Raw genomic sequence first — 24,637 nt, 5'->3', positions numbered from 1 at the left:
CCCCAGCACCTTACAGTACAGCAGTGGTTCTTAACCTTTTTTTCTGAACGCACCCCCTTAGCTGTTCCCAAGACAAGGCGCGCACCCCCATGGCCCATCCCAAATGCCTACACGTGTATACGCACCAAAAAAATGATTTAAGTGATTAATTACAATTATTCTTACTTTAGACATTAATCAATACTACAATTTACATGGGGACGAAAACATCTTTAAATGTGGTCTTAATTTGACCTAATTATAATGCTTGGAAGCAGAATTTTGGTCACAACCTCAACACAAACAAAATTCCGTGCACCCCCTGAAATCTCTGGCGCACCCCCAGGGGGTGCCCGCACCCCAGGTTAAGAACCACTGCAGTACAGTACGCTATTGGAGCCTGTGGTGACGTGTTGCTGTTTTTTCACAGCGTGCCCCAATCTTCATTCTACGTACAAAACCCTCAAACTCAGTTTGAAGGGAAACTCTAGGAGCTGATCTGCAACACTTTTGCTGAGGATGACTAAAACTGGTGAAAAATGTAAAAAGAACCAACCTAAGGGCTGAAACACAGCACACCAGTACTGGGCCAAAAGTTGCCCAGTATTTGACATTTGAACTACAATTGTTCGACTAGTCTGGCTCAGAGCATAATGCACAGTGTGCCCCCCCACCCCTCTCTCTGCGCATGTCTGTGTCTGTATCCCACGCATATTCATGTGATATCCCACACACTTTATCACTGGCACCAGAGATTACCAGAATTCCCTTCTCCCATGAAATGAGCTTGCATCAGCTCTCTTTAAGCGTGAATTACAAACTAGGGGTCAGTGCTGTCTACGCAGGTTCCATCTGCCCTTCAGACTGAGACAGCAAAGGCCTAGAGTAGACAGACACACATGCAGTGCACTGCACACACACACTCCGCAGAACCACTGAATCTCATGACACAGTCACTACGAGACGGTACAAGGCAGATGCTCAGACGGGCTGTGGTGTTGTGAAGAGTGGGGAGACAGACATCAGAGTCATTTGATACTACAGACCAGAGGACATGTTGTTGGTGATGTAGCAGCAGCTAATTAACAAAACTGCCAAGACACAAATAATGCCATTAGGCTTATGCCATTAAACCTGAGGGAGTTCTGCTGCCATACCAAAGATTCAAACCCCATTTCAAACCCACCGCCAATTATCCTAAGCCGACCTTGAATGCAATCATGCACAATGATTCAATTATGTCTTATGTATTATTCTTCGATGTCATGACGTGCATCTGAGCAAGGGCTGTGTTTTGCCAGAGAAAAAAAAAACATGGACTTATTTTCTGCTGAAGTAAGCTGATATAGAGAATGAAAGCATGTTCAAACTCATACCTCGAGAAATTCAGGCCTTGCAAGTTTCAAAAGCCAAATCTATCCAGGGGTGGAAATGCCTCCCCCGTAGATTACTTCTCTTTCTCAAATCAGAGAATGTCAATTGATAACTAGCACCTGGGTCTTTATCTACACTGGATGGGATTTGTACATTCAATGTTATTTGTAAGTTACTGAACAATGGTAACTGTTCACAATTCCATTATCCTTCTGAGAGAATTACAACCTGCCATTTGTACCTGACAACATAATGTACAATAGCCCAGCCCACAAAACAACTTATTATAACCAACGTTACTACAGTATACAGTACATAGTTTTTGGAGAGACTTGAGCCAGCCATACATTAAAAGTAGGCTACATCCTAGTGAACAGAACAGTTTTGAGTTCAAGTGTTCACAATAATGCTTATAACAACAACATAGTAATACATGTTATTTTACACAGTTATAGATAAAATGTGATGAGGCAATGTGATGTGAATGTGATGTAGGCCTAGCACTACTAATGCTACATCTGCTGTTTCTGAATTCTTAACAGACAGACCAGGGCTGCCCAGTCCAGAGAACTATGCCGTGGCTGGCCATTGCCAAATACTGCGCAGTGTTTGGTTCTAGCCACAACTGACGATGCGGCCGTTGCAAATTAATGTTCAATACAAATTAATGTAGGTGCTCTGGCAATCGCATTGCCGGTTAGTCAACACAGTTCACCCAGCTTTCGTAAGGTTGTATCACAATGACTGATTTGAAACAAGACCTTCAGTCTACATTGTTCAGAATGTTTTCATGTTACAAATGACCACTAACAGAAAACGAACGGACTGTGCGTACCAATGGTCATTTGGCTTTACAGATTACACACATTTATCACAAATACAAGCAGCATGTCAGACAATCATATTAATTTTAGTTGCTAAAATCAATAAGACTGTCAATTTTGCATCAACTGTCATTACAGATACTAGCTACAACAGCTAACCAGCTAACGAACTAAATTGCTAGGATAGCCAGCAACGCTAACATCAGGTAATCCACTGCATGAGCCTTCACAAAAAAACATTCATGCACTACATGATAACTTGTTTTTCCAGTAGCATCAACCCAACCATCATACATTATTTAAAATACATTAAGTGAATCAGTAATATGGTACCACTGAGACAAAGCTAACTAACGTCGGGTTTAACGTTAACATTACCCATCAATCGCTAGCTAGGTTACATTTCTTACCTCATATTGGATGTATTGTTTCCTCCATTCCGGAGTGATGTGTGCGGAGAGATGCTCTGTGAATTTCATCCTTCAACCATCTGTATCTTGTTTTAACAGATTAATGTGTACTTTTTTGTTTCACGTCAGTTAAAAATGACAAGAATGATCAGTAGACTACTGGCTGTGATTCAGCGCAGTATACTACGGTCTGGTCCAGAGATTAAGGTTGTTTTCCAAACATCCCCATTCCTGGTCCCACATATTACACGACGGTTGTGTGTCATTCACAAACACATTTAACGAGACATGCCCCCCTCCCTATCATCAGTCCAAGTGAGGACAGTTCCTGTGCCACTGACACTGGGGAATATTGTGCAAAGTCTTCATACGAATATCTGAATAGCACAGACCCACGGCAGCCATAATGTTACTGAGTTACGTCACTCGTATTGTCGTGAACTGACCTATGGCGAGAAGGTGGGTGTTTATCTGGTTTTGACACGCACTGTCTGCAGTGCGCAGTCAAAGAAGTGCCACCCTGAGTTGACTTTTCCAATTAGTATGACAAACACTAACTCCAACCTAAGTTCAATCATAAATTTCTTCCTTTTGAAATCATATAGTGCGTGCCCCAAACATGTTGTGAGTGAAGGCTGCCAATGGAGAAGGTGAAATTAGTGATTGACCCATGCCATAGCCTTAATCTGCCTGCCATTCATCCTTTCCAAAAGTGCTTCAAAATTTCTTCTAGGTTATATGTAACGTGAGCGTTGAATAGGTTCTGTGTGTACCTCATCAGATACCATAGGTTAAGGACCCCACAGGAAGTGGGTGTGGTTCTGTATGTATATACGTTATGATCTATGTGATCAAGGTCATTAATTAAATGGTTGACTGTCTCCAGTGTCTCGTGTCCTCAGTCCGGTTATAGCTAAGCTAATATAATAGTACTTAGAAAGTACGTATTAGTACATGGTGTCAGAAGTGCGTGTCGGAACACAGCGAAATAAGGATGGAATCGCTTTTCCCGGTAACCCCACCGGACAACTTTGATTTCTCGGACTTTTCCACATGGCCGAACTGGATTCGTCGTTTCGAAAGATTCCGCGTGGCGGCGGGACTTGACAAGAAAGATGAACAGTACCAGGTGAATGCCTTAGTTTATGCCATGGGAGATAAGGCAGACGATATTCTGTCAACCCTCGTCTTTGATGCAGAGCAGAACGAGAGCGTTAACAAGTATCAGTCAGTGAGGGCAGCTTTTGACAAATATTTCATTTGCAAGTACAACGTCATTTATGAAAGGGCGCGCTTTAACAGGCGTAGCCAGGAGGCAGGCGAAACTGCTGAAGCCTTCATCGCGGCAGTTTACAAACTGTCCGAGCACTGCCAATATGGCCCTCTGCAAGACGAAATGATCAGAGACAGATTAGTCGTTGGCATAAAACACAACGGACTTTCCGAAAAGTTACAAAGGGACAATGAATTAACGTTGGAAAAGGCAATCACGGCAATTCGCCAACACGAAGAAATTAAAAAGCAGCAGCCAGTGGTGCGGGAGGCTATGGCTAGCGAACAAAGAGAGGCGAATGTGGACTTGTTGAAATTTAAGAAAAAGACATTCAGAGACAATCAGACAGGGAAAATGTCCTATGGAAAGGGACAAAAGGACTTTCAAAAAGGACAGAAAAGCTGTGGGCGGTGTGGAAAAGGGCCGCCACACTCCCTGAACAACTGTGCTGCACGAGATGCTGAGTGCAGGAAATGTAGGAAGAGGGGGCATTTTGCAGCCGTTTGCAAGTCGGGCAGAGTAGGTGCAGTGCTGGAGGCAGAGGAAGAGGGGACACTTTTCCTGGGTGCAGTGTCCACAGGGAGGAAACCTGCATGGACGAAAACATTGAAAGTGAATGGACAGGCACTTACCTTCAAGCTGGATACAGGTGCGGACGCAACCGTCATCCCAAGCGCTGCCTACTCCGAGAGACTGCATGGCCCACTCACCAAAGCATCCATACCACTGTGTGGACCCAGCAACGAACCACTTCAGGTCAGAGGTCAGTTTAATGCAGTAATGACATACAAAGACAGGACAACAGTACAGCCTGTCTATGTGGTGCAAAAGCTAGCAACACCACTGCTGGGTCTGCCAGCCATTTCAGACCTGAAATTGATTCATGTAGTGGACAGTGTAGTTGAGTCTGAGAATGACATGAAGAAACAGTACTCCGAGGTCTTCACAGGACTGGGCTGCCTCACAGGAGAGTACAAAATCAAATTAAAGGACAATGTTAAGCCCTTTGCACTGTCGCTACCACGTCGTGTACCTCTGCCACTGCACGACAAGGTCAAGGAGGAGCTCCAGAGAATGGAGAAAATGGGTGTGATCGTGCCCATAGAGGAGCCTACAGATTGGTGTGCGGGCATGGTCGTGGCTCCGAAGCCCAACGGGAAAATCAGGATCTGCTCCGACATGACTCGCCTGAACGAGTACATCTGCAGAGAGAGACACATCCTGCCAGCTGTCGACGAAACCCTGGCCAAGCTGGCTGGGGCCACGGTGTTTTCGAAGCTGGATGCTACAGCTGGATTCTGGCAGGTACCCCTACATCCACAATCAGTCCCACTCACTACATTCATCACGCCATTCGGGCGATACTGCTACAAGAGACTGCCATTCGGCATATCGTCAGCACCTGAGCACTTCCAAAAACGGCTGACACAGATGCTGACAGGGCTAGAAGGGACTGTATGCCATGCTGATGACATCCTGGTCTTCGGGTCAACTCGAGAGCAACATGACCAGAGGCTGCACAGGGTGTTGGGGCGGCTCCAGGAACAGGGGCTGACACTGAACAGTGAAAAGTGCCAGTTCGCCGTCAGCGAGGTGGCGTTCCTGGGCCACATCGTCGGCGAGAGGGGCATACAAGCAGATCCAGCAAAGATAAAAGCCATCACAGAGATGCCCACCCCCAAGGATGCTGCGGACGTAAAAAGGTTTGTGGGCATGGTCAACTACGTGGGCAAGTTCTCCCCACGTATAGCACAGCTCACTCAGCCACTTAGAGACCTGCTCAAATCCGACACAGACTGGGTGTGGGGCAGTGCACAGCAGAGAGCATTCGACGAGCTGCGTAGGGAACTCAGCTCGCCAACAATCCTGGCCCAGTACAGTCTGCACCGAGAGACTATAGTAGCAGCTGATGCTTCATCCTTTGGGCTAGGGGGAGTGTTATCACAGAAGCAGCAGTCGGGAGAGTGGAGGCCAGTAGCCTTCATATCTCGCAGCATGACAGACACGGAGCGTAGATACGCCCAGATAGAGAAGGAAGCGCTGGCGCTGACCTGGGCGTGCGAGCGTTTTCAGTCTTACCTGATAGGGAAGGACTTTTTAATACAGACTGATCACAAACCTTTGATTTCCCTGCTGGGCAGTAGGGCATTGGATGACCTACCACCCCGCATCCTGAGATTCAGGCTGCGGCTGCTTCGCTTCACATACACGATCGAGCACGTGCCTGGAAAGAAGCTGGTCACAGCGGACGCTCTCTCCAGGGCACCCATCCAAGCGCCGCCTACGCCAGAGGACAAGCAGCTGGAGGAGGATGTGTGTGTCTCCATCAACACTATCATGGAGCACCTGCCAGCATCAGAGCAGAGGTTAGTGCAGATCAGAGCGGCACAAGATGCAGATGATGTGTGTAAAAGACTGAAATGTATGTGCAAACAGGTTGGCCCCGGAACAAAAAGGCACTTCCACCACAACTGCAGCTGTACTGGCAGTACCAACAGGACCTGCTGGTGGCAGACGGACTGCTGATGAAAGGCGAAAGACTCGTCATCCCAGCCACACTGCAGGAGGAAATGCTGGCCAAGATCCATGAGGGTCACCAAGGTATGACAAAGTGTGTGGCCAGAGCGCAGCAGTCAGTGTGGTGGCCAGGTCTGTCCAAACAGATCAAGGAGAGGGTGGGAAACTGTGTAACGTGTGCACAGGAGGCCCACAATGCACCAGAGCCACTGCTGACAACCCAGCTGCCAGAGAGGCCATGGCAGCGTGTGGCAGTGGATCTTTTTCAGTGGGAAAATGCAATGTATCTTCTGTGCATAGACTACTACTCACGCTACATAGAAGTGGCAAATCTAACCTCCACCACCACAGCTCACGTGACAGGCAAGCTGAAGGCGATCTTTGGCCGTCACGGTGTCCCAGAGACCGTTGTCAGTGACAACGGCCCCCAATTTTCTGCAGCGGAGTTTGCAGCCTTCGCCAGAGACTACGACTTCGTACACACAACCAGCAGTCCCCGCTACCCTCAAAGTAACGGAGAGGCTGAGAGGGCGGTGAGGACGGTGAAATCGCTTCTGAAGAAGGGAGAAGATCCCCACAAGGCGCTCATGGCCCTACAGGGCCACTCCGTTGGCGCACGGCTCGTCCCCGGCACAGCTGCTGATGGGCCGCAACATCAGGACGCCCTTGCCGGTCAGCGAGGGGAAACTTCAACCGGCGTGGCCTGACCTGCAGGCCTTCAGAAGGAAAGACCAGGAGGTAAAAGAGCAACAGGCCTCCTGGTACAACAAAAGACACAACACAAAGGCAAGACCAGCACTCAGGCCAGGACAAAAGGTCTGGGTGAAGAACTCAAAAGAGACAGGTACGGTGAGTGGTCCAGCTCAGACACCCAGGTCATACAACATTGACCTGCCCTCAGGCACCCTGAGGAGAACCCGATCTCATATCAGGGTCGTTCCACAACCAGAGACAAGAGTGGGCCGGACCATCCGACCACCAAACAGACTGAACCTGTAAAACAAAAGCTGTGGTTTGGAACACAGGGCATAATAAACCCTGCACAGCTTGGGGAACCGGGCAGTCTACCCCGACCCCTAGGTAAACAAACTGATTTAAATGAACAGTTCATGAAAAAAAAAAAGATGAAAAGTTCATGGAAAAGAAAAAAAAAAAAAAAAAAGATTTAAATGAACAGTTCATGAAAAAAAAAAAATGAAATGAAAGTTCATGAGAAGAGAAAAGAAAAAGAAAACACGGAATGAAATTCAATGTAAATCATTTGTGTGATAATTAACTAAAGGGGGGAGATGTAATGTTGGAATGATATTCAATGTAAATGATTTGAGGATAAGTAACTAAAGGGGGGAGATGTAACGTGAGCGTTGAATAGGTTCTGTGTGTACCTCATCAGATACCATAGGTTAAGGACCCCACAGGAAGTGGGTGTGGTTCTGTATGTATATACGTTATGATCTATGTGATCAAGGTCATTAATTAAATGGTTGACTGTCTCCAGTGTCTCGTGTCCTCAGTCCGGTTATAGCTAAGCTAATATAATAGTACTTAGAAAGTACGTATTAGTACAATATAATATAGCCAATGTACAATTGTTGTCCAGGGGCAGGGAAAGTTCAGTTAAGGTCAAGCAGCAGCACTCCACCCCTTGATCCTCAATGTCATCAGCATCATATTACGTGAGGTTCAAGACACTTTTTACGATGGTCATGTTCGTTGGTTAAACAAAATAGGCCTAAATGATCATATGCTAATGCATTTTAACCAGGTAGTAAACTATATTACCCTAACAATTTGAAGTCATTTGTTTTGAAAATGGACAGTAAACATAGTTTGTACATTTTCAGAAGAAGTGTGTGGCAAAATTGGTAGTATTATTCAGTTGTTCCAGGATCTCGAATGAAACCATTGCCAGTCAAGATGTAGGCCTAAGTAAGTGGACAAATGATTAGTCAAGGCCTGTTTTTTTCTTCTTTTGATATTGAATATGAATTTTGCATAGTAATTCTGATTATGGTTGCCAAAGCAGTAATATCACTGGCATTCATAAAGATTAAGCTTCTGTTGGAGACATTAGGTTAAGATCGCAGGCTGCAATATCAATGGTTAGGGTAGGTGCATAATGAGCATCACTTATTGAAGAGTGTTTGTCTAGAATAGAATGGTATGGGGTCCCAGTTCAAATATTTTCACCATGTCTGCTATCCGACTCTCTAGGTCCTGGGATGACTACAGGCTTATCAATGTTGAAATAAATTACACAGGTCAACAGAATATGAAGACTTGAAACATGTATTATCATAGTAGACGATCTGGCACAAAAACAGTTTAGGATCCTCATCAAATTTACGGAGTCAAATAAGACATCTGCTATCTATTGTTCTCTCTCTCTCTCTCTCTCTCTCTCTCTCTCTCTCTCTCTCTCTCTCTCTCACGCACGCACGCACGCACGCACGCACGCACGCACGCACGCACGGACACACACATTGGCAGAGAAAATAAAATCGCAAAAAGGAGACAAACGACAAACATTGCTGGAAACACAAACTGTAATATGTTTTCATTAATATCAATACATTTGCATATTTACAAGGTTTGTTTGTTTAAATAATATTTGTTTACTATCATCAAAATAATGTTCTGCATATAGGATATCTTTATATAAACAACAATGTACATCTACTACATGCTGGTGAAGCACCAGAGGGGTGACTTAGGCACGATCTGGGCATGCACTTCCTCCTCGCTACATTGAGCATGGCATCAGGAAAAAAAGAAAACCTGTCCAACGTTTCACCTTTGGCAATGAAAGGTATACTGTATTTCTCAGTAGGCCTACTACTATGTACATTTATCTGAACTCTCCTCCTGCTTTCAGCATATACGTGACAAATATCCACCAGGCCTCTCCCTTTACTCTTGACATGCCAGGAGGGTGCTGTGGATCTCTGTGAAAGTGGGCCGCTCTTTAGCATTCCTCCGCCAGCAGCTAAGCATGAGCTGGTAAACTGGGTCAGGGCAGCAGGATGGTTTGGCCAAATACACCTGAAAAGGTACAACAGGGAGGTCACTTCGGTGTGTTTTGGAGGTTGGGGTGCACACATCCACAAAACAATTATCCAGGTGCTAGACAAAAGCGGTAGACAGTGGGATGAAGTGGTCCGCACACTGGGCATGAGCTCCAAAAACATAAACTTTATTCCATAATACAAACGGCAACGTTTCTACCAGTGGGATCTTCCTTAGGCCACTCCAATGTGTCCCACACCACTCTATTACATTTCACAGATGGTTAACCTGTCCACAGGCATGCTTACTGTACTTCACAGAACAGAGCAGGACATCTCTCATGTCTGTCTATAGCGGGAGCAACACCATCTTCCACCTGACTGTGTAGAATTTGGTTGAGCAATGCAAAGATAGACGGAAAGAAACTGAATGCTAGATGCTCAGCTTTCTGTTACCTTCATTAAAAACTTTTGAAATAAATGCATGTCACTAAACAGTAATCAAAAATTACTGCAACCATAAACAGAATATAGTATAATTCTCCTTTATGGTTCCGTGATTGATACATTGTATCTACATGTTTTAGTGGTCATAATATACCAGTACATAGTTTTATACCTTGAATATGCTTGTGCAACATAAAATACATTAGCACATTTTGGCATCGATACAGCCTAATCTGTATATTACAATAAAAGCAAGTAGTCAGCATTTTAGGAACCTTTCTACACTTGACGTACACATCTTACTTGTTTATTCTGGTCTCTGAAGAATTCCCCTGTGTTCTCGATGACCTGCTCGTCTGAGAGGTTGGAGTATGGCTGCTCCTTGCACAGGGTCAGAGTCTCCCACAGTGTCACCCCGAAGGCCCACACATCACTTGCCATTGTGAACTTACCCTGAGGGAGCAAGAGACATTCAGAACATTCACACACTTCATCTTCTGCCACATATTTGGACCGTATGAGACTATGCAACCTTCCATTGACACAGCATTTATGTAACAAATGCATGTGTTTCGTAGGTAAAGAACCAAGCAACTAGCAATATTTTTCTCTTTTTTGGTGGGGGGGAAAGCTTTTTATTGCCTTTATTTGACAGGGTAGTGAAGGTAGTGACAGGAAGTGAGTGGGCAGAGAGAGATGGGGAAGGGTCGGCAAAGGACCCGGGGCAGTCACATGGCAGGCGAGTGCCCTACCAGAGAGAGTAGAGAGACTTAAAGAATCTCTGGCCCTACTGGTTGGCCACGGCAGGGCCCGACTAGCAAAATGTATTGCAGGAGAGTTGGTGTGTCATAAAGAAGCAAAACAAGACAAGATAAGGCTGCATGGTCTCACCAGTAGGATGCTCTCCCAAGACATCCATCGAATAGGCAGGACCGCCCGTCCCTGCACCCGGTAGTAGTCCCCTCTGTACAGGTTCCTGCTCATGCCAAAGTCAGCTATCTTGATGGTGTTGTTCTCCCCCACCAGGCAGTTGCGTGTGGCCAGGTCCCGGTGCACAAAGTTGAGTGAGGACAGATACTTCATGCCAGAGGCAATCTGGGTGGCCATACCACACAGAGTACTGTAACTGCAATGGGAATACTTTGGTTTATGTATCACACCTTTGGACTTACTACAAAAATCAGGTACATCACAATGATATTACAATATGCAACAGTAGGGACACATAGACGCGAATTCGGCCAAGCGAAGCAAACTTCACCATTCATTCCTATGAGGGAGGTGAAGGCAAGCGAACACGAGCGAAGTGAAGCGAAATTATTCAACCAAGTTTAATATTATGCAAATGAGGAGCGAATTTCGCGTGCGGCGGCCAATCAAATCAACAGCATAACTGTTTCATTCGATTTGACTCGCCGCAAGGACTGATGATGGTTGAGCTGTGAGAATGGAACACTGAATGTCACCTCTCTTTGCTTTGCTTTCCTGCAATGTGTCCCTAGCGTAACGCCTCACCTGATTGTTGGCACTTCTCCAGGGTCAATAGGCTCATTCTTGAGCTCGTGGCGTGAGAGAAACTGGTTGAGGTCTCCGTTCTCCATGTACTCTGTGATCATGCAGAGGGGGTCACTCTCCACACACACCGCTAAGAGGCGGATGATGTTGGGGTCTCTCAGGCGAGACATAATCCTGATTTCCTTCAGGAAGTCATTCCTGAAAAGCAGAAGAGCATGGAGCTGTACCGTAGGACTGGACATTGAAAATGAATGTTCACATAAAATAGTTGGTAACACTTTACTTTACGGATCGCTAATAAGGTGGTAATTTCATGTTAATTTCATAGTTATTTCAGGGTAATAACTGTTTGTTTTTAGTAACAACAGCAAAATAACCATACAGTTTCCAGTGCATTGTGGTGACACCCTGATGACTCGCAGCACGGTGACACTTTGTTCACACACACACACGCACGCACGCACGCACGCACGCACGCACGCACGCACGCACGCACGCACACACACACACACACACACACACACACACACACACAAAGTGCACTGGAAACTGTATGGTTATTTTGCTGTTGTTACTAAAAACAAACAGTTATTATCCTGAAATAACTATGAAATAACTATGAAATTAACACGAAATTACCACCTTATTAGCGATCCGTAAAGTAAAATGTTACCAAATACTTCTATTACTCATTGATTTCTGTACCAACCGAGCATTTTTGTTGGCGTCCTCTCTCAGGGTCTTCACTGCCACTAAGATGGGTTTGTCGCCATTGCCTCCAAAGTCTTCCTTCAAGAAATCCTGCATGCCCTCTGCCTCACACAGGTGGACCTGTGGGAAAATTTAGCTCATCTTTAGTCTGCGCTTAAAACAAATCTACAACTGTTCAAATTCCTCTGATAAGAAGGCTGAATGACAAATATAAATACACCCAAGTGAGATGTTTGTTATTTTTAAGGGATGGATGGAGGGATTTGTAGCAGGTGGGTATTTGTGAGGGGAGGTGGGGAGGGAGATGGGTACCTACCTACTGTACTCAGTTGTGTTTTTTTTGGTAATTCTTCTGTTTGTTGTACACATTGAAATCTTTAATAAACATTTGATCACAAAAAATGTACCCATGTGTACCCATTTTCTCCATTCTTCTTGCTTTGCACTGATGCTCATGGCTGCTTTGCACTGACTACTCGTAGTAACAGTATGAGACTGAGCTGTTGGAAGTCTCACTGAGATCCCTTCTAACCATAAATAAACACTAGGTCAAAGGTGGTGGAGAAAACAACATGAAACATTAAACTCAGTCACTGTTTTCCACAAATGCCCGCAGTGTTTTGTGAACTCCCTGAACTTGACAGCAGCTGAGTCAACAGCTAAGACATCGCCTGTAATGCGGGACTACAACAATGTTTCACCAACCCTTCAACTACAACACGAAAGACACACAAAAGAGTCTCACTTCCACCCCCATGAGGAAATACCGTGCAAGTACACTGTTTATTTCCAACATAAAACATGAACTCTATGATTTCTACTACATTACTCTGAGGGAATTTATTACTTTTGTTTTTTAACTTCTCTCTCGAAACCTCTTCATGGTTACAACTTGTCATTAGTAAATTCATCCTTTCTTCCATGTGGCTGCACACTACAGTCGACTGTCAACCAGGACTGGACTGGGTGAAAAAAATCAGGCCGGGCATTATCAGCCAAGACCGGTCCGTCAAGCCTTGAGAGAGACAATGAAGCCTGTGACAACATTTTTAGTAGTCTATTAGGGGCATGAGAACTGATACCACAACATTGAGGGGACGACCAGGCCAAAATCACCAACAGTCCACCGGGCAAATGCCCTATATGCAGGGTTTCCCCCAGCACTTTATTGCTAAGGTGGACACCTTGACAAGAATCACTTACCACCTTGACTAGTTCCCCTGAAAAGAGAAAGATTTCATGTTGTAAATGTAATTTCTAAAGTTGCTAAACCCAAAAATACTTTAAACATCCCCACTACCTTGACTAATACAATTTCCGCAGGAAACACTGCCTATATGCCTTATGGACAATCCAGCCTTGTTGTCAGTCTACTGCCTCTGGAGGGGCTCTTCTCGTCTCTTACCTCCCCAAACTGTCCTTCCCCGAGTTTCTCCTTGAAGGTGAGCTGGTCCCGGGGGAACTCCTCCAGGGCGCCCTCCCTGCCAGGGGGGATGGCCAGGCACACAGCAGCCATGGAGTAGCTGGTGCTGCCGCTGGATACATTGGCCTCACTCACTATGTTGGCCTCTGCATAGTGGGGCGCATTATCATCAGCCGGACCACCTGCCTGTAATGCGCCTAATTTGTCTTCTTCTGGAAAATGTACAGATAGACAAAGGCAGAAAACAAAGAAAGAATTTCAGATCAGATCGAATCAGTCGAAATATGCTACTTTCTTAATTATATGTCAATGTCAAATACTTGGTTAGGAATTTCTTTGGCTTAATCACTACCATGATGCACCTTAGCATTGACTTAGCTCTTGATTATACCCAATAACTTACAGAGGCACCACATTTTGGTGCTTTGGTGGTATGGGCATTCTAACTCACCAGACCTGAACTCAGAATGGGATGTTACCCAGAGGACTTATCAGAGACAACAAACTCAAAAATAAAGAAGACTTGCCAGCAACCGAAAGCTGACAGGTAGTCTGGGTTTCCATAACTCCCATGAAATGCCTCAGGCAAATCAGCCACAGTCAGGTTTAAAGCATTAAACCATGTTTGGTAATGGAACTGAATGACAAGGAACACTATGGCAGTGCTTTTGAGGCAAAGATATTCCTAACCAAGTATTGAATATTGACCTACAGTTTAGAAAGTATAGTATCTATGTACAGTGGTGCTCATATGTTTACATACCCCAGCAGAATATACGCTTTCTTGGCGATTTCTCTCAAAATATGAAGGATTACACAAAACCTTTTTTTTCACTCATTGCTAGTGACTGGCTTAAGATATTTATTAGCAGTATTCTGTGTTTACTCTTTCAAAAGTATGATCACAACCCAAACTACCCAAATGACCCTGTTCAAAAGTTTACATACCCTAGTTTCTGATGCTGAATATGGCCCTGTTTAACATCAGGGACCGCTCTAAATTGTTTGTGGTAGTTGTGGATAAGGCTCTTAATGTTCTCTGATGACAAAACAGCACATTCTTCCTGGCAGAATGGTTGTTTCCTATAATACCTTTGGGTGTCTTGCTGGAACCTCACATTTGAGGTTTCCCCTGAGTGGCTCAATGATGTTGAGATCAGGAAAGTGAGATGGTCGCTCAAAAACCTTAATTTTATTCTTTCTGAAGCGAATGATGGGTTGATTTGGCTTTCTGTGTCGAAATATTGTCATGTTGGCATGTCCAAACAATGGACCATGTGCAGATTCAAGGCTGATGAGTGTCAAGTTTCCTCCAGTATTTTTCACGGGGCAATGTATTCATCATTCTGTGAGTATGGACCAAAAGTGTAGTGCATTTGTAACTCAAATGTCCCCATGACACCAGTGGTCCATAACCATGTTTAACAGAAGTGATGGTGTAACTTTCATCATAGACTCTGACTGTTCTCCAAATGGTACTGTTAATAGTGGCTGAAAAAAGTTCCATATTGATCTAATTTTTCCAAATTACTTTGTCACATGCATTCTGATGCTTCTCACTATGCTATTTGGTGTATCATATGCAAAATAACATGTTTGCATTTTTGTAGTAATGGCTTTCTCCTGGCAACCCCCAACAGCCCATCTTTCCTCAAGTGCCTCTTTCCTGTACAGTTTAAAACATTTTTTCATGTTGTCCTACATTTCACCTGAAGTTATTTTTTGGTTGTTCTATGCCTCCTGAACAATTCCCCTTGCAATGATCATTGCAATGCAATGATTCCCTTGCCCATTGGCTTGATTCCAACCAAACCCCTCATATTGCATTTCTGAATTGAAATTCCAACAGTGCCAACATGACAATATTTCGACACAGAAAGCCAAATCAACCCATCATTAGCTTCAGAAAGAATAAAATGAAGGTTTTTGAGCGACCATCTCACTTTCCTGATCTCAACATCATTGAGCCACTCAGGGGAAACCTCAAATGTGAGGTTCCAGCAAGACACCCAAAGGTATTATAGGAAACAACCATTCTGCCAGGAAGAATGTGCTGTTTTGTCATCTGAGAACTTATCATCTTAAGAGCCTTATCCACAACTACCACAAACAATTTAGAGCGGTCCTTGATGTTAAACAGGGCCATATTCAGCATCAGAAACTAGGGTATGTAAACTTTTGAACAGGGTCATCTGGGTAGTTTGGGTTGTGATCATGCTTTTGAAAGAGTAAACACAGAATATTGCTAATAAATATCTTAAGCCAGTCACTAGCAATGAGTGAAAAAAAAGGTTTTGTGTAATCCGTCATATTTCTTGAGAAATCGCAGAGAAAGCGTATATTCTGCTGCGGTATGTAAACATATGAGCACCACTGTATCTGATTGGATGTGATAAGAATCTCTTTTTTCTGAATAAAATGGTGATTTCATTACAATATATTTTGTGAAATCCTGTCTTCATGGTTGTTTTTGAAGCCCATAAGATGTAAGAATAAACAATTAATTCTTGGCATAACTTAAAATGTGTCATGGATCTATAATGTATAAAAGCGTTTCTGATGAAATTATGCAAATAAATAAACATTTCTGTGAATTTTCTGGAAAGGAGCTGTACGTAGTTGCACCAACACAATGGGACTCTAAAGGTATATCCCAAGCTTCCAAAGCCACCACTCACCAGCTTCCTCTGTGGACAGGGAGAACTCGGGCAACTTCCTGATCAGATGAGACGGCTCCTGATAATCAGATCCGAGTGGGAAGATCCTCTCATACGTGGAGCTGGACTCCACCTCACTAGATAGAGAGGAGCGGCGATAGGAAAAAGCCTCCCTTTGGGCTGACAGACGTGCAGTCAGTTCATCATCAAGCATGCGACGCGAGGCCTGTAGGGTGGGTTGACACAAGAGAATGGTGTATAAGGACCTGGCCTGTTCAAGGGATTCAACATTTCAGGAGTAATGTTTATGCCTGGACCTATTACGGAGAGATACACCGCAATACTCAAAGAATTGTGTTTACAGTTTTCTGTTTGTTTTGTATTATAGATAATATAAGTGAAATAAAAAAACGTTGATTTTAAGGCCGTCCTGTAATCACTGAGACAAAATCAAACATGAAAACTGAAAATAAAGTTCGCACACCAGGCTCCCATTTCTTTTCATTTAATGAGACATTTCGGGCAGCATGCGCTTCAGACATGATAACTGATGAAGGGCATGCTGCCCAAAACGTCACATTAAATGAAATGAAACTGGAGCCTGGTGTGCAGACTTTATTTTGAATTTTCATGTGACTTTGCTGGTCCTGCACTCAGAATATTTTTGAGACGGATGTGTGTGTTTTTTTCTTTACTAAACAAAATCAAACATGGTCATTGGCACACCTTCTCAAGCATCTTCTGCCAAACCTGACGCCACAGGATGATGATGATGATGGCCATTAAAATGACAATGATGGCAACCAAACAGCCAATCAAAATCCTTGTGTTACTGTCATCAATCTTATGTGTAGGATCATCTCCTGAGAGAAAGAAGCACAAAGGAGAGCAGAATGATCATAAAAACAGTTGTCCATAATTATTATATTTACCAAACTGATGCAGTAGGGGGCACTGTTGTTTATGTAAACATAGCAGCCTTGTCTCTCAGGCTCCAGGCTGAACTGCAGCTGGCCACCCTGCCTGCAGTTATGAACATGCAGGACCTTTCAGCTCATTAGAATTCTGTGGGTATCACTTACCTGGCAGGATGCCTGTTGCGTGGCCTCGTTTGCGAGGGACCAAGGAAGTATTATACGCTGCTGTATCTACAGAAGAAAATAGGGAGACATACACTCATCTTTTTGTTGTATTTTTTTTGTGAAAAATACAAAAAATGTATATATTTTAGAAAGAAAACAAATAGAAATAAGGAAGGAGGTAGTATTTCTACAGAGAAAATCATTACCTGACTGAAACGCAATTTCACTAAACATCATCCAGGCGTCACTGAAAGCAAAGCGACACCTAATGGCACTAGCCATGCGGTTGCCAAGGGAAACAGTGACAAAGCGAGCGCTAGGGCTGATCTTGTCCACACGGGGTCGGAATAACATGGGATTGGGCTCCCAGTCTGACTCTGAGCGAAAGTAGCACGTCGCTTGCCGGAATATTCTCACACCCCAGGTGTACATATTGTTGCAGTGAACCTGTGTAAATAGAGACACTATACTGTATTTATTTGGGAGGAAGCTCCTCACAGCGATGGGCTTTAAAATAAGACTGGAGTATAACTGTTAAATGAGTCGAATTGTCCAAATAGTCTTTTATATATTTGGAATAAACCTACCTTCATTGAAGAGAAGTTTCTCACACGGTCAAATTCAAAAATCATCTCCACATATCCACTAGGGAAGCTGGCGTTTGTCCAACCAACATAGTCATATCCTGGCCACACACCATAAAATTGGCTCTGAGAGAAGTCGTCCAGGCCCCAGGCGCCATCAGTCAGCTGACCGAGGCCCTCTGTCAGACTGAGAAGAAGAGAAGAGGCCTTAGACTTGGGCCTGGCAGTCAACAACCAAACAGCATGTTGTTTGTCTGAATTCTTGTCCCTTACTTAAAATATACATCTTTTACTTATATTTATCTAAATATTTCTGTCATATATGTGGTATTTGTATATCAGCATACCACTATCTAGGTCAGTGGTTTTCAATGTGGGGGCCGGGGACCCCTGGGGGGGCCGTGAGGGGATGCAAAGGGGGCCGCGGAAAGTTGGTAGGGAATAATAAAATTAATTATTGAAGAAATTGAATAACTAATGTACACCAAAATAAACCAAAATTGAGGTACACAATATTGCCATGAGTAAATTTGATATTATCCTATGGGGCACTGACTAACAGTTCTAGGATTGTGGTTGTGGGGGGTGCACAGGAAAAGTAGTGCGTCACGACCCATGTAAAGGGGGCCTTGGCTGGAATCTACCGGTGTATGGGGGGCCTTGGTATGGTTTAGTTTGGGAACCCTTGATCTAGGGTATATGGTACTAGAAAGGTATGTAGATTTCCCCCACTATGATAAATGTCAGTTAGACTTTACTTGACTCCGGCGTCATATGTATGACATAACAGTGTCATAACAGCATCAAAACAGTGTCATGACACAGTCATGAACGAGTCATAAACATGATGTCAATATCATAACCGTTTCATGGTCATGAAAAGTTGTTGCCATCACCGAAAGTCATAAAATGTTTATGACATTGACATAATGTTTATGGCACATGCATGACTGTGTTATGAAAATGTTATGACACTGTTATGTCATACGTATGACGGCGGCGTCAAGTAAAGTGTTACCTAAATGTCTCCAGTCTCTGTTGTGCAGCTTGGATGTGCAGGCAGTCTAAGGGCCTCCACACATCGGTTTCGACAGCACTGCAGAGCACTTTCGCTTCCGACACAATTCCGACCCCCGCAGACGATTTCACCACAGCAGAGAATGGATAGTCAATGGGCGGCTCCGACAAAATAGAACTCGTCCTCGAATATCGGCTAGCGATTAAAGAAGCCCATTGACTATCCATGCTATGTTCATGTGAAATTGGGGTTGGGTGTCAAAAGTGCCCCGCATTGCTGTCGGAACCAATGTGCAGAGGCCCTTACTCCCAGAGTGGTGCGCATTTGAAATGATAGTCGAGGCTCACCTGTAGCCCGCAGCCCCGTCATACACTGAGTCATTCAGGTCGACCCGTTGGCCTTTCAGTGTCATCTCCTGACCATTCGGACCACTGTAGGACACAAGGCCATCTTTTGCCAAAGCAGAGCACAAATACTTTTTTTAATAAAGGAACTAACTAATATAGGCAACTTTGAAAGTACTGTCACTAGTAAGGATGTTTTTGTCTGTGGACATTCTAGCTGCATATGATAAAATTAAATGAAAAAACATACTTGAAATGGTAAATGTCATGGGCTATTGACAAAATACTAGAGGTGTCAAAAATAAAAGTAAAAATAAAAAAGAAACACAATTTCCTTCCAACACCTTTAACTTATCTGAGTAACTAGTAGGCAAGTGTACTTGTCTTGTGATCAGCTACCTCGGTGATGGCTGGTCAAACTTGTGGTTGGTTCTTGTAATGTTTTTAGTGTTTTTAAGTAACGACATAGTCTGTCCATAGGTACAAGGGATTAATCAGTGTAACAACTATGTAATATCATGTGCTAGTGTTATAATTGCACCACAAACTTGCTTTTACTTTTACTTTTGACACCTCTGCAAAAAGTTTTATGAAGAGGAAGGACACACACCCAGCCATTCACATCCGTACAGCTCCACCCTCATGCACACAATCATGGAGTGGTCTGTGACAGGCATGAAGCGCACAAAGCGAGCGATGATCGGAGGCTCCAAGTCTTTTAGCACCACATCATAAGCGTTTCTGTTCCCCTCAATGATCTGTTGCAGAAGCAGAGTGTGCAGTACAGTCAACTTTGAAATCCTCACTGACATTTACTAAACCAGAAAAGTCAAATTCAAATGGATTAAAATGTGTCCAGCTGTGGTAAATAAAAATTAAGATAAAAAATCAGTTCTCAGTTTTAGAAGCTGTTTTTCACATAGCCTGCTATTTTTTTAAACACATCGGCCTTCCGTCTCCACGTAGCCAGAGTTTTAAAATCCACATATCAAAAATCTGGCTTTAGGCCAAAAAAATATTCCCATTTAGGGGGCTAAAACGCATATGTTACAATGGAGTTTTTATTTTTATCCACATGTTGCTTTTCCACCTTAACAGGAGAAAACATATCCACAGTTAAAAATATCCTGCTATGTGGAAACAGCACCTTAGTTTCAAAACAGAGCAAGGCTGTGATAAGGAATAGACCCAACATGATGATGCACACCTGTCTCCCTTTGCGGTCTCGCCAAGACACCCAGCGGGTGCCATCTCGGCTGTATTTGATGCGGTAGCGTTGGGCGAACTCGTTGCCCACGCCGTCGGCATGGCGCCCCTGGGTGCCCACGAGGGTGACGAAGTGCAGTGTGCGCAGGTCGATCTGCAGGAACTCCTTCAGGGGCTCATGCTCCGCCATCACATCTGGGCACCATGCCCCATCGCCATCGTCAAAGTCAAGCCTGCGACACACACATTTTATGTACTTTATTTGATTCCACATTACAGGTTAATATCAATAGGAACCAAATATGATCAAATAATCCAACAACTCTTGTGACCAACAAACGCACCTTGTTATGGGACTGCATCATTAAAAACCCCTTAGTGCAGAGCCTATGTTATAACCTTACTGTCATCATAATTGTAATATCTATGTCTTAATCTGTTACTTAAGGCTCTCGGCACTGTCATAGCAATGTTGTTATGATGTAGTTGAGTATTTGTAGCAAATTGTGAATAGGCCCGCCGGCGACCCCATCTGCAGTAAGAGGCTACGGATACAGGGAACCTCTTCTTCTCCAGATGAACATGCTCCCTATAACTGCAGATATTTAGCAGTATTTAGCTAGCTGTCTGGACCGTCTTTCATTTAGTCCACTGATGTTGAGTCCACTGACCACCAGCCTATGCACATGGCCAAGGCCCTAAACTTCCAAAGACAAGAACAATGAGGACACATATATAGCCACAGCTTTCAATGGCAGATGATAGAGGATGGTATTTCCGTTTTTTTGTACAGTAGGATTCCTTCATGAATAGGTAAAAGGCACAGGCTACTTCAAAGAGTCTGACAATTTTTTTGCTGTTGTGATATACAAATGAGGTCTGGGGTGTTGGGAATTCCTGAAAAGTGGTTTGTGGATGAGTTAAACCAATGGGACAAGGGGAATGTTTGTAGTTCTTCACACACACACACGCACACACACGCGCACACGCACGCGCACACACACACACACACACACACACACACACACACACACACACACACACACACACACACACACACACACACACACACACACACACACACACACACACACACACAGGCAATTGCTGCAGCATACCGTATCTGATGTGTACAAGCGATGTGTTGCAGTGATCAACACAAACCTGTGTGCGTTTAAGAACATCATCCAATCTTTTGGTGTGTGTGTGTGTGTGTGTGTGTGTGTGTGTGTGTGTGTGTGTGTGTGTGTGTGTGTGTGTGTGTGTGTGTGTGTGTGTGTGTGTGTGTGTGTGTGTGTGCGTGCCATTTGTGTGTGCTCGCACCTGCCATATCTGGCCGCTGTGGACTCGGACCACTGGCTGGAGGCTGAGATGTCCTCATCCTGGATCTGTCCCCCCGCCATCCCCAGAGGGTAGCGGCATACGCCTGCACTCAACATCAACAGCAGAGACACCATTACAGTACATGACATTATTACATTACACTGACGCTTTCATTTTTATTCAAAACGACTTACAGTTATTATTTTTCAGGGTATTGATTACAGTCCCTGGGGCAATGTAGGGCTAGGTGTCTTGCTCGAGGGCGCTTCAGCCATGGAGATGTAGGGAGAGGTCATGGGGGATTCGAACCTGCAACCCCTAGATTGAAAGACTAACTCTCTAACCACTAGGCCACGGCAGAGACATCACCACCATCAGACCTGACCTGGCGCCTATACTACATGTACAAAGCTGGTTCAGGAGTAAACCAGGTTAAGTTAAGAGGTAAATCACCTACCGTAATAGAAGAGCCCGGAGTCCTCATTAAATGAACACTCAAAGCTCTTCTATTAGATGATTTACCTCTTTACTGTAACGAAACCTGGTTTACTCATGAACCAGAATCTTAGTACAGGCCCCAGGGATCTGAATTAAAACAAACCAAACGGCCAAATGCTGCTGAAATGTCAATTTGGCTGCTAGAAAAGACCAACTTACTATCCACTTTGACCCATTAGTCAGTGTGTGTTTGGCTTGTAAGATTAACATCTCCTAGCCGTTTTGGCAGGTGATGGAAAAAAGTCAATTTAGAGCCCTGGACCTGACTAATGCAGCAAACAGAAGGTCCATCCGCATGCCACACGCATGCTGAGATCACCCATCGCTTTTAGACGGTGAGACCACAGGCACGGCACACACACACACACACACACACACACACACACACACACACACACACACACACACACACACACACACACACACACACACACACACACACACACACACACACACACACACACACACACACACACACACACACAGGCAGATGTTTTCAAATGAGGAAACCTGAAACTGGGACTATTATGCAAGATTTGGCCTCTGGTGTGAAAGATAACTTCATGTATGTACAGTACAGGGAGCTGGAGGGGGGAGGTTAAACAAACACACACAACACACAACACACTGCTTGCCTGATGAAACAGAATTTATCGTTAAAAAGTTACAGAGTTAGCAAGAAAACATGAAAATAAACAATGAGTTAATGAGGTGGCTGCGCTCTGTGCTCTGGAACCCACAGGGTAAAAGAAAAAGAAAGTCAGACCAAGAACCTCCTGGAGAAGAACTGTCGAGCAGGAAATGAGGGAAGAAGGACTATCGTGGCAACAACTAGAGCGGAGGGCCCAAGACAGGAGAGGATGGAAGACTTTCATCAATGGCCTATGTTCCTATGGGAATTCAAAGGCCTGAGTAAGTAAGTAAGTAAGTAAGTGTGCTCTGTAAAAGCTCAGCTTCAAAACTGAGCAAAACTCTGTGCCGTACAAAACAGGGTACCCCCACCCCACCACCACCACCACCCCCACCCCATAATATCCAATTAGCTGAAACTTCCCCTTGCCACAAGGAGCATTGCAGCATGCAAGGGCCACAAAAACCCAGGCCTCACAACAACAACGAGCATTTCTACACAACCCTGGCTGTGAGTGTTATTGTAGGTGTTGTGGTTTTGTGAGAAGCCCATAGCTAATCAGGAAACATGGGAATTGGACACGGAGTGGCCTCTCCAGTTCGGGCTCCACACCCCTTAACCAAAACACCCTCAGCTCAGCTCAGCTACGCAGCGGCCCACCACCACCAGCCTCCCACCCACCAGTGAGGGCCTCAACTCAGCTCCTTACTGGAACAGAGGCACCTTTATGTTGGTGCCAATGCAAGCAGAGGAGAGAAGCAAGAGACTTTGTATGCCATTTCCTTATTTTTCATTCTTTCACAGCAGCCAGGCTGTCCTTTTAAAGGAAGATGAGAGGGTTTGAGGAGGAAGGTGTAGTAGCGGTGGAGTTAGTATGCCTTTGTGGACATGTGTTCGAAAGTGGAGATTGTATTACCATTACCAATGCTTTTTGGGTGAATGGCTGCATTCTGTCACCTTGGCAAGACAGCTTTTTTTACTTCTCATGTTTATGACCCAAAATACACAAAAAAATACACACAACCATTACAGCCTGGCATGTTTGTCTTCCTTCAGCCTTCTTGGTTTTGCTCCTTCCTTTTGGTGCCTCATTCAAGTGCAGCATGTCCACCTCAGAAAACAGCATCCACAGTTCGCGCAGCAGGACCCATGGTCCCTGTGTGTCCGATGCGTGATTGACATACTCAATGCATCTATCATAAATGCTGGCAGGCAGCCGTGGAGGACATGCCCGTAGGCCGGCGTCCAATCAGAGGAGGTGGTCTGGGCGCGCTCAGCAGGGATGCAGCCGTGGAGACGGACAATCCGGCCATGAATGGGCGCCAGTGTGCGCCGGGCAGCAAGCGAGGCCGCCGGTGGAAAAGTCCTGTGGCAGGTGATGAATGGGCCCCATTCTGCGCCCACGCGGCCCCTGTTGGCGTTGGCAGGCACAACAGACACCAGACCCCCAGTGGAGTGTCCACTCCACTCCCCTCGGGCCGTCGGTCTGTAAATGACCCTCCTGTTAGCTAGCTGTGTGCACTGTCTGACCACTGGAGCAACACACCAGTCGGCTGCATCATCAGAACTGAGACGAATGGGCAGTTTGGGCTAAAATCATGTCAGGAATTCCATTTCATATGTACATAGCCCTGTTTTCTTGTGAAGTAACGTCCATTTTTAATGTATTTCAAAAGGAAAGACTGGTAAAATATGAAGTCTGTGTGCGTGGACTTGCATGTCAAGAGTGTTTGAGTCTTACCTGGATTCACTTGCAGATGTCCCAATCCAAACAGTAGCAACAGGGCCAGTAGCAGTAATGGCCAGCCTCGAGGCA

General features: G+C 44.7%; 2 protein-coding genes and 1 long non-coding RNA gene across 3 annotated transcripts in view; 1 reads left to right on the top strand and 2 right to left on the bottom strand.

Annotated features, from left to right (window-relative positions):
• Positions 1 to 3,003, bottom strand: part of xpr1b (xenotropic and polytropic retrovirus receptor 1b) — a 37,643-nt gene extending 34,640 nt beyond the window's left edge. The window contains exon 1 of the mRNA XM_063218760.1: positions 2,588 to 3,003. Coding sequence (XP_063074830.1) covers positions 2,588 to 2,656 — 69 coding nt within the window. The 5' untranslated portion in view covers positions 2,657 to 3,003. The remainder of the gene's footprint in view (positions 1 to 2,587) is intronic.
• LOC134465217 (uncharacterized) lies at positions 1,272 to 12,177 on the top strand. The gene is made up of 3 exons (XR_010038120.1): positions 1,272 to 2,180; positions 2,316 to 2,383; positions 12,083 to 12,177. It is a non-coding gene; the product is annotated as an uncharacterized LOC134465217 (long non-coding RNA).
• ddr2b (discoidin domain receptor tyrosine kinase 2b) lies at positions 8,915 to 24,637 on the bottom strand. The gene is made up of 16 exons (XM_063218759.1): positions 24,563 to 24,637; positions 21,693 to 21,795; positions 20,371 to 20,602; positions 19,774 to 19,921; positions 19,167 to 19,269; positions 17,805 to 17,988; positions 17,424 to 17,664; positions 17,218 to 17,283; positions 16,862 to 16,998; positions 16,157 to 16,361; positions 13,461 to 13,690; positions 12,054 to 12,175; positions 11,345 to 11,542; positions 10,721 to 10,955; positions 10,133 to 10,282; positions 8,915 to 9,419 (listed from the first exon to the last, which is right to left on the bottom strand). The coding sequence occupies exons 2-16, from the start codon at positions 21,770 to 21,772 to the stop codon at positions 9,288 to 9,290; spliced, it is 2,463 nt and encodes an 820-aa protein (XP_063074829.1). The 5' UTR covers positions 21,773 to 21,795; positions 24,563 to 24,637; the 3' UTR covers positions 8,915 to 9,287.

The sequence above is a fragment of the Engraulis encrasicolus genome, chromosome 16 (assembly GCF_034702125.1).
Source record: "Engraulis encrasicolus isolate BLACKSEA-1 chromosome 16, IST_EnEncr_1.0, whole genome shotgun sequence".
NCBI classification, from domain to species: Eukaryota; Metazoa; Chordata; class Actinopteri; order Clupeiformes; family Engraulidae; genus Engraulis; species Engraulis encrasicolus.
Note: the sequence above shows the minus strand (reverse complement) of the source record. Positions and strands in the feature narration are given on the sequence as shown.

Coding starts and splice junctions, on each gene's coding strand:
- ddr2b (XM_063218759.1), bottom strand. CDS start 21,772: ATGGCGGGGGGACAGATCCAGGATGAGGACATCTCAGCCTCCAGCCAG. Junction 19,270..19,773: donor GTACGGATGTGAATGGCTGG/GTGTGTGTCCTT, acceptor CTTTGGCAAAAG/ATGGCCTTGTGTCCTACAGT. Junction 16,999..17,217: donor CGCAACAGGCATCCTGCCAG/GTAAGTGATACC, acceptor TCTTTCTCTCAG/GAGATGATCCTACACATAAG.